Source organism: Lynx rufus, unplaced genomic scaffold (assembly GCF_022079265.1).
Source record: "Lynx rufus isolate CCGP_SWC_20201006 ecotype Redwood Valley unplaced genomic scaffold, mLynRuf1.p SCAF_11, whole genome shotgun sequence".
Classification (NCBI taxonomy): Eukaryota; Metazoa; Chordata; class Mammalia; order Carnivora; family Felidae; genus Lynx; species Lynx rufus.
The window spans coordinates 58364537-58374598 of NW_025814825.1; the positions used below are offsets into that span (position 1 = coordinate 58364537).

General features: G+C 49.0%; 1 protein-coding gene across 2 annotated transcripts in view; it reads left to right on the top strand.

The window, feature by feature from the left end:
- The window catches only part of WDR11 (WD repeat domain 11), a 69305-nt gene extending 62203 nt beyond the window's left edge, over positions 1 to 7102 (top strand). Inside the window, exons 22-29 of one of the 2 annotated variants that reach the window (XM_047073541.1) lie at positions 83 to 148; positions 1177 to 1342; positions 2000 to 2095; positions 2624 to 2789; positions 3264 to 3361; positions 3793 to 3938; positions 4894 to 4973; positions 6147 to 7102. In XM_047073541.1, coding sequence (XP_046929497.1) covers positions 83 to 148; positions 1177 to 1342; positions 2000 to 2095; positions 2624 to 2789; positions 3264 to 3361; positions 3793 to 3938; positions 4894 to 4973; positions 6147 to 6304 — 976 coding nt within the window. In that variant the 3' untranslated portion in view covers positions 6305 to 7102. Of the gene's footprint in view, positions 1 to 82; positions 149 to 1176; positions 1343 to 1999; positions 2096 to 2623; positions 2790 to 3263; positions 3362 to 3792; positions 3939 to 4893; positions 4974 to 6146 lie in introns of those variants that run through there. The other variant, XM_047073542.1, reaches the window with a different exon arrangement.
- The last annotated feature ends 2960 nt before the right edge of the window (positions 7103 to 10062 follow it).

Genomic DNA, 10062 nt, shown 5'->3' on the forward strand with positions numbered 1-10062 from the left:
CTTTCAAGAGTATAGTGATTTATCTCCTTTATTGTTTGATTCAAAAATTTTACCTTGCCTTTGTCTGGATTTTTGTTTGCAGTGACATAAAGAAACTCTTGCTCGATCCGGAATTCACTCTATTGCAGAGATGCCTACTTGTTTCAAGGTAACACTGAAATGCTCTGTGTAAGAGACAAGAGTATTTCAGATTAACTCATTTCTCTTATTAAGGGTTTTTATTTCAGACCAAACCTTTTCAGACTATAAAACGGCATATCAGTTCATCCTTTAGATTTGATTTACAATTAACTTTGAAACAAGTAATACAAATAGGAAAAACAATTACATTTTTAACATGAGATCTAGGCCTTCTCTACTGAAAAGATTGCCTCCTATGGACAGCTTTTTAAAATACATGTTTTAGGGGCGCCTGGGTGGCTCGCTCGGTTAAGCGTCCGGCTTTGGCTCAGGTCATGATCTTGTGGTTCATGAGTTCGAGCCCCGTGTCCGGCTCTGTGCTGACAGCTCAGAGCCTGGAGCCTGCTTTCAGATTCTGTGTCTCCCTCTCTCTCTGCCCCTCCCCTGCTCGTGTGCTGTCTCTCTTTCTCAAAAATAAATAAAAAACATGAAAAAATTTTTAAAAAATACATGTTTTAAAGTATCAGGCACAAAGGGTATGTCCTCAAATACGCTGATAAATTGTACTTAGAAGCAGTAACCTGTAACTTCCTTACTGTACCAGAGTTGTCACTTGCACAAAAATACCCCTCCGTCCATTCCCCAGAGAATAAATTGCAACTATTTCCATACCTTATTTAGCCAGTTTTCCCAGAGGAATTTCTTTAATTTCTTTAATGTGAAGCTCTGGTCCAGATTAAAACGTGTGCTAATGGCAAACTGGGTGAACCATTGCCCAGGCTTCGGAACCATGGCGCCGATCTTCCCGCGGCACAGCGGGAGGTTGGGGCACGGAGGGGCCCTGTGCGCAGGCACCTGCGTTGTGGGAGGCCCAGTGACGGGGCTGGACACGGCGCCGCTCCCTCTTTCTCCCCCCCACCGGCCCAGGCCGGTGTCCCAGATGGTTTTCCATGTGACGGCGCCAGGCTCCTGGCTCCTCAGGCTACTGGGGGAGCCCCTGGCCACACCCACGTCTGCCGTGTGGGCTCAGCGCGGCTTCGGTGTCCCCCTTCTCAGGCTGTACGGCGACGAGTCGGAGCTGCACTTCTGGACCGTTGCCGCACACTACCTGCACAGCTCGTCCCCGCGCAGCCCAGCCGTTGGAGAGGCCTCGCCTCGGGACAAAGTGAACAACCCGCTGGATATATGTTATGACATACTCTGTGAAAATGCCTATTTCCAGGTATTCTGTTTCATGTGTTAAACTCTGTGACACTCTCATCTTGATCACTTATGTCTTTGCGAGTATCTTGAACTCGAGAAACATGCCAGCTAAGTTGAAATCGTGTAACAGAAATGCGTCCATTGGCACCCCTGCCTAAAAAAGGCCTGACTCCGGCCTGGAAAAGCTCATAAATGCTTACTGAGTCTTTAAATACACATTAGAATTTTATTATTAAGCCTTTGTTTTCTTAAAATTGTTCACTTAGAAGACTCTTTTTAATTTCTCTCATTTTATTTTCTATAAATAACAAATATTTCTTTCGCTTGACTTGAATTTGCCGTGTTGTGTATAAAAAGGTGGTTTCATGATGTTTTCACTGCAGTAGAGTACTTTGGTACTCAGTACTTCAGTACTCAGTACTTCAGAGGGCTTTCACCCAGCTCCACCTGACGCCCGGTTTCTGTAAATGGGCAAACTTGCACACAAATGAGAATTCATGTCAACAATTTTCCTAATCAAATTCTTATTAAATGGTTGGATTTCTATGAAGTTGATTATCTAATAACGTCAGAAGTCAAAATAGGGTTTATAAAATGATTTTTTTAAGTATGGTAAAATTTAATTCAAGTCTTATAATCCAGGCTCAATTTTCTTTCTTTTTTTTTTCTACTCTAGAAATTTCAGCTGGAAAGGGTTAATCTCCAGGAAGTAAAGCGGTCAACTTATGATCATACAAGGAAATGTACAGACCAGCTACTTCTCTTGGGTCAGGTACGTCAACTTTTATAACTCGTTCGTGTTTCAAGGAGCTGCTCTTTGATTAGTATTTCAGAGTATTACGTTAGATCACACGCACACACACAAATGGGTAGATAGATCAGAGTATTTCTCTGAAAGTATACATGTATATTTAGGCTGTCTTTCAAAATAAGACCAACAAAACCTGTGAGAAAGCAAAAATCTGTAGTTGACCAGCTTGGAATGTTGACTTCTATAAATGTCCGATGAGACCTAACTGTTTGGGTGTGGTCTGGTTTTGTGTCTCAGAATTGACAGATGCAAAGCTAAAGTAAGCAGTTTCTTGAGCGTTTGCATAAGCCAGACTGTGGTTTTGCCTTTATTTCAAAGAAGCAGTGGGAGACTTTGTTGTTTTTGTGCATAAACACAGCATTGACCAGCCAGTTTTGAAAATAAAAGTTTTCTTTAAGCTGTAAACTTTAGTGTTCCAGATTATAAATTCGGTAAGATGATGTTGGAAGAAAACAGTCTCATAGTTACAATAACGGTTTCTCTCATTAGACAGACAGAGCTGTGCAGTTGCTATTGGAGACAAGTGCGGATAACCAGCACTATTACTGTGACTCACTGAAAGCCTGTTTGGTCACAACTGTCACCTCGTCAGGCCCCTCCCAGAGCACCATTAAGCTGGTGGCGACCAACATGATTGCCAACGGCAAGTTGGCAGGTAAGGCACACCGTGGGGGTGTGGTGGTCAGTTCCCGAAAATCCAGCCTGTTCCCAGCAGAGCATTGGATTCTGAAGGCAGTTCTTGCTTTTTGATATATGCTGGAGAAAAATAGGCAGTGATCGCTAGCTCTTTAGACGATGACCGTGTCTCATAATCATCTGAACCGGAACACGTCTTAGGTGGGAAAGGGGCACCACTAACACTTCCCGGGACAGCGGTCCGGCCGCCACAGGGGAGGTGAGGGCGGGAGCCCCGCACTCTCCCCGTTTGCTTCCTGCACTGTGTTGGCACCGGCCGCCCCCCATCCTCGCGTGGTAACGTTGTAAAACTCTCCGTTAGCATTTTGCGTTGAAATGTGAGTGAAGAATGTCTGCAGTGGGTATAAAATGCGTGAGACCAGATGAGCTCCAGGGGTGGCTTGTTGGGGACGGGCCGCCGGCTCACCGGGGCGGCTGCCGCTCTGTCTTCCAGAGGGCGTGCAGCTGCTCTGCCTGATCGACAAGGCCGCGGACGCCTGCCGCTACCTGCAGACATATGGCGAGTGGAACCGGGCCGCCTGGCTTGCAAAAGTAGGTCAACCCAGGAGGTGCATTGAGCGTTTGGGATAGAAAGTTCGGCCTTGTCATTTAGAAGCGGTTTTTGGCTGCAGAGCTGCTGTGCGAATGTTTTCTTGCAACTCCCGTGCTCCTATTTAGGAGTATGAATTCCGTGGCTTCTTAATGAAAAATGGATCGCTGTGGTAGCAGTTAAGCGAAAGCAGCTGGCCGCCTTCCCCGCCGGGGTGCGAGCCCAGCCCCCAGCCCCAGGGCCTTGCCGGGCCCTCCGCTCCTCAGGCTGGGCTTCCCACCGCTGTCGATGGCGAGCGGCAGCGTCAGGGCGGCGTGCTGGCAGAGCCGGGCCTCGAGTTTGCTTCCTAGGAACAGATCCCCTTTTGATCAGGTGACAGTTTTCTCTACGTAGCGCAGGATGTCTTTGTTTTTCACGTGGGCCTCTTTCTCAGGTGCGTTTAAATTCCGAAGAGTGTGCCGATGTTTTAAAGAGGTGGGTGGACCACCTTTGCTCTCCACAAGTCAACCAGAAGTCAAAGGCCCTCCTGGTCCTCCTCTCCCTGGGCTGCTTCTACAGCGTGGCCGAGACCCTTCACAGGTACACCCAGAGTGCTTTGTGGCAAGTCGGGGTGACTGATTGCTTCGTGCTCTTTTGAGGCTCTGCGGTGTGGGTGGAGCACTCGCCGTGCGGGGTGAAAGGAGAAGCTTACGGGTTAGGTTTATGAACCCCTGCAGGAATGGAACAGTCCATGCTTACCCTTCTTCACTGGGCCTGGGAGCTCTGGGCTCCCGCCAGTATAGTAGCCAGACCTAACAGGTACCATGTATTTAAAAACAATACAAAAGGGGCGCCTGGGTGGCTCAGTCCATTAAGCGTCCAACTCCTGATTTCAGCTCAGGTCATGATCTCACGATTCGTGGGTTCGAGGCCCAAGTCGGGCTTTGTGCTGACAGAGCGGAGCCTGCTTGGGATTCAGTCTCTCCTTTCTCTCTGCCGCCACCCACTCATGCATGCGCTTTCTCTCTCAAAATAAATACATAAACCGAAAAAAAAAGTAAAACAATATAAAAGAAGTCTTCAGAGAATTCAGCTTTGAATAGTGTAACTAAAATGAAGGCCAGAGAGCAGCAGGAAGGGTGTCAGCGTTGTGGGTGGGAGATGTCCCAAAATAATATCCGAAAATAATATGTATCCCTTCCAGGACATTTAAAATTAAGGGAGGCTGAGGCAAATATGGCCAAAAATTCCTCGTTAAATCTGGTCAGTGGATACGTGGATGCCTGTCTTATCTCTGTAGATTCGTGTGTATTTCAACTATTTCACAGTTTTTGTAAATGTTAATTAAAAAGAGCCTGGGGGTGGGGACACGAGTATTGTCCCCTGCTTTCCTCTATGAGCCAGAGATTGGAAGGTGCTAGTATAACCTACTGGCACTTAGGTTTCCAGGGAGAACGGGCACAACAAGTCTTTGTACGGAAATACACCCTTGGGTGGGTCTGCCCCCAACTGCCGTAAATCCCAAAGCTTGAACTCCCTTTGTTCTCTTGAGCAGCATGAGATACTTCGATAGAGCTGCGCTGTTTGTGGAAGCCTGTCTCAAGTATGGTGTGATCCAAGTCACCGAGGACACGGATATCCTTCACTGCGTGGATTATGCTGAGGGGAGGCAAGTGGCTGAGTGGGCTTCTCGAAGGTCCGGACTCAGATCCACCGAAGTCAGGAAGGAGGGAGGATGGGAGGGAAGGGTCAGGAAGAAGGTGGCTGCGTCGCTGGCATCAGCTGTCAGATGGATGGGGAGGCAGGAAGGACTGGAAAGGGACGGGACTCCACATTCTGTGAAGGCTTGTTTGAACTTAAAGGAAATACTTGAGGACAGGTCCAGGAGCCGTGGTGCTACTTTAAAGTAGTGCTGTTGAAAAGAGTGCACTCCGTGGAATAAAACGTGTATATTTACCTGGGAATATATATTCTGGAATAGGTAAAAAAAAGATATTGTTACCCAAAGCAACATTCTAATGGGAAACCATGATGGCACTTCAGAGATGTGCGTCATGCAGGCAAGTCACGGTGGCCCACGTATTAGCAGGAACTTTTACTACTGACCTCACATGAGTCACTTGTTTTTCTTTGAAAAGATTGGGCTTGAGCTCGTGTTGGCTGAGCCCTGCTTGCTCTCATCACACCTCCTCCTGAGTTACTACATCGTGGCCTCATTTCTGCCAGATACTTGGTCTTCTGTGTATATATATGTATATGGTTTTTTTTTTACAGACAATGAAACTGAACTTGAACTTATTCACTATCCTATCTCCAGGCATTGGTGAACTTGGCTCTAGTTGGAAGGGGCCATTTGGAATGTCAGAGCGCAATGAAACAGGGCTGTCTGAACGCCCCCCGCTCCTCCCGCCCACCCCCCGCCCCAGGTAGCCAGAGCTCCTGCCTCAGGGCGGGCTTTATCATCAGAACCTCTCTCCTAAGCTGGATCTGCCCCCAAACCACCCACCTCTGGGCCTTTCAGATGCCACAGGGTGTACACTTACATCTTACCTTTCTTTTTCTAGTCTTTGGCTGCGTTAGGCTTTGAGGGAGTCTAGGAGGATTTAGTTGGATCTTCCTTAGAAGGAATAGCTTTGTACTCAGACTTCGCCTCCCCCAGGCAGGTGTCTGCACTTGCGCCCTCCTGAGGGCACCCTCGTCCCTTCTGAGCAGCCCCCCACGGAGCTGGTCATTCTTTCCTGCCCATGGGAGCTTGGTGGAATATAATCACAGCCTTTTCTGCCCTTCTTTTCCTTAACTGTGGTTTACAGAAACTCATCTCTGCTATATATGCAGATTATGCCCGAAGTTTGAAGAACCTCGGTTTCAAACAGGGAGCGGTTCTTTTTGCTTCAAAAGCTGGAGCAGCTGGTAGTGATTTACTGAAGGAGCTGGAATCCCCCAAGCTAGAACGGACTGAAGAGTGACAAGTCCATCTGTGCTGGGGAACCTGACCTCGTAAGCAGGGCGGGGCAGGAGGTTGGTCTGGCCGTGCTCACGGTCACGATCCAGACTGCGGAGGACCCCGTCCCTGCCAGGGTCCCCGGGAGCTGCTCACGTGCACAGCAGCAAATGAGCATGTGTGTTGTTAGGGGCCACTTCCACGTCCCGTGTTGATCTCAGAAAAAGATGCGAACGCTTCAGATTTTGAAAGGGTATATAACATTTTATACTTTTGGAGACAGCCTTAAGAGTCCCTGGAAATACTTTTAATTTTTTTAAACTTAAAATTCAAGTGACTGAATTGCTTTTCTCATTGACTAAATGTAAAGATGTTTGGAAAATCTAATAGTGAGAGAAGTTTGTGAGACTTAATTCTCAAATATGTGCTGTGCCTGTGTTTATACACAGTCATTCAAGGGACAGAGCGGAAATATTTGAACAGTAAAGATGACTTTACCAAAGCATTCCTTGTTTCTTACCTTGAGAACATAGAACGGTTGATTCTCTGCTTTAGGCAGTTGCTAAATTTTGTAATTTTAGGCTAATAGGCTCACAGGGAAATTTTAAGCTTTATGTTTTATTCTAGGATGTGGAATCTTGGGTATTTTGAATTTTAACTCCTTCTCTGATGCATGACACTAACCTCCTTTTTGAAGTATCTGTGCTTGAATTTTCTGTCTTTGTGTTTGTCCAATAACTGACATACGTGAGATGTGACAATTATAAATTATTGCTGTCTGTGACTTACAGAAATGATAAATAAAAAAGAGATTGCAGCCAGGCGTTTGTGTTCCCCGAGCTGCGGTGCACGAGGCCAGGGGCTGTGCTGGGTTCTCGGGCGTCAGTCCAGGTGCTTACCCTGCAGAGTCCAGGCTGCGGGCCGAGTCCAGAGAAACTGGAGTAGGAAATCTGGGAGTGTGGTGCAGGGTTGGACCAAGCCCTTGCCCCCTGGGCAGATCTGCTCTGATTTCCGGAGGGAGCAGGGCTCGGCGTGCAGCTCTCGGTGAGGTGAGGAGAGGGGGTGGCATTCCTGTCATCCCTCCTGGATGTCCGCATATGGTTTCTAGATAGAATCATGGCCTCTGCCCTTAGAGGTCAATCTGAGCCCCTCTGACAAGGAACTGGGATCCATGGGGAGGACGGGCCTGTCAAAAGGAATGCTTGTTCCGAGACTGGCAGTTTGGCTGAAGGTTCTAGAGGAAATACAGGATCCATCCATTTGTCCTGTAGGCAGGTTACATCTGAATACCTGAAGGCCATGGGCAAACACCACTCTCTGTATATTATTAGTTAAATGATTGCCCCCATATATTGTGTTTATTTGGCCATCAGCTAGCTAAAGGGAAAAAGAATGCTGGCCTTACTAAGCCAAGAGGAAAAATAAGAAATCGTACTCCAGAGTGGGGCTTTTTGAAAATTAAATATGGTTTGGATTCGAGGCCAGTGACTAAGTAATGGGGCGCTGCCGGCCTGTGGGGATGGAGGAGAGGATGGCCAGGCACAGCAGCGCGGGGAGAACCCGTTAATCAGGGATGGCCGAGGGCCCGAGGTCTGTCACAGTCCAGCTGGGTAGAATGGCAGTCATTACTCCTCACAAGACGGAGACCAGGTCTGTCAAGATCCACCTGAAAGTCCCATTCCAGACAGAACCTGGGCTCCCCTTTCCCTGGTGACCCTGTGGGCTGGAAGCTGGCCCTTAGCTACACTCACCTCTGCTGTGCGTTCAGGGTCAAGAGCTGATGAGGAGGAATCACCTTCATAGTCAGCCTGCACTTCTGCTTATCTTTTCACGAAGGATCTTCAGGAGCATGGTGTTACCGGGGCCTTACGAGGGAGGCTTCCCAGGATGAAACCCGCAGCCGGAATTGGGACGAGAGCGACAGTGGCTTCGGGGTTGCAGGCGCCTCCCTTTCCCGTGCCCACAGGAGCACTGTCTGGGCCTTGGCCCTCCCCTCGGCCGCCAGGCCGGCGGAGGCGGGAGGAAGGCCCCTGGGTGACCCCTGCCTCCCGGCTGGCCCCTGCAGGGCCCTTGCCTGCCGCTCACCCTTCCCTTCTTCCTGCTCCGTGGCTGATGTTCTGCCGACCGTGGCATGCTGTAGGCCTCCCCGCAGCCTTGCTGCAGGTACGTCCATTGCTTTGCGAGTGGTAGCAGGACATTTCGCTCTTCTGAAATCGACACCAGAGTGGCATCTGTACGAGCCTCCCGTCCCTCACTGCCGTTCCTGGTCAGAAATCCACAGAATAGACGCTGGTATGAAACCAGTTCCCCTCCCGGCTGGTTACTGCCCGGAAACGCCACCTCTCGTGAGGACAGTGTCCTGTTTCGGGGACTCCTGGGCTCTGTGGTCATCCATGATAGCTCATTCTTCTCAGTGGCGGTACGTGACCCACGTCAGGCTGAGGCGCGAACTTGTCACCGTGCAGCAGAAGGGGTCCTGCAGGGCAGAGGCACGGCCGGGAGAGGCCTCCAGCCAGCAGGGCTCTGGGTCACGTTCTTGTAACTGATTTGACGGACTCCAGACGGTTTGTGAGTGAAAGAACTCAGTAAAATGAAACGGCACTTGAGATTGAGGACCCTTGAAGGTGTTACTGTTTGTTTGTTTTAATGTTTACTTTTGAGAGAGAGACAGAGACAGAACGTGAGCGGAGGAGAGGCAGAGAGAGAGGGGGGGAGACACAGAATCCGAACAAAGCAGGCTCCAGGCTCTGACCTGTCAACACAGAGCCCGACGCGGGGCTCGAACTCACGAGCCGTGAGATCATGACCTGAGCTGAGGTCGGCCGCTTAACCGACTGAGCCACCCGGACGCCCCGAGGTGTTGCTGTTTTAAAAGAAGGGGAGCGAAGAAGCTGAGTCTTGGGAACGCGCTTCTGAGAGCTGCTGGCAGCTAAGTAGCCAGGCAGGTCTGGAGGACACGTTGGGGAGCAGATTGTCCGCTGTCTTTCCTGTCCTCAGAGGGTCCTTCGGTTTGTTTGCTTTTCAGCCATGCAGGACCCACTGAAAATAACCCCACGAAAGCCTCACTTTTGTCTCACTCAGGATTTCCAGTGGTTCTGAAGCTCTCACAGGAGTCCCTTCTGTCACTTTGAAGCGTTTACCTTCAGCATTTGGCTCTGTCGCCTGAAAAGGCCAAATAAACACCATCGCAGCCCCCTTCTTTTTTTTAAGGGATATTGAGAAATAAAGACCTAGTCAGACAGGTAAGATAACGGTTCTAAATGTCAGGGAAGGAAAGACATTCTGCATTTTTCAGGTAATTTGGGTTGATTTTTAGCTTTCCCGGCTTCCATATTTATATTTAGCACAGCCAAGCGCAGTTAGGGAAGAGGGCTCTTCAAAACCCTGTGATGTACTGCTTCAGAAAGACGGGCTTCAACTGATAGTGGAGAATTAAGATCGGACAAAAAGACCTTCCTCAGTCACTACCTTCAAAATGTAGCTCAGGTCAGTTTTCTCTTTGCAGTTAACGGTATTCTTAACCCTGCAGGAAAGTGGGCTGATGGTGGAGGCTGGGCGAGGAGTCAGGGTCATCCGGAAGGGGCCTCTCCCTGGAACTGTTCCTCTAGGTTAGGGGTCTGCAGACCAGCCTGCCACTGCCTGCTTTGTAAATAAAGTTTTATCGGAACACAGTCCTGCCCATCTGTTGTCTGTGGCTGTTTTCATTCAGTGGAGTTGAGTAGATGCTACAGAGACCATACGGCCTGAAAAGCCTAAAATATTTAAATATCTGGCACTTCATGG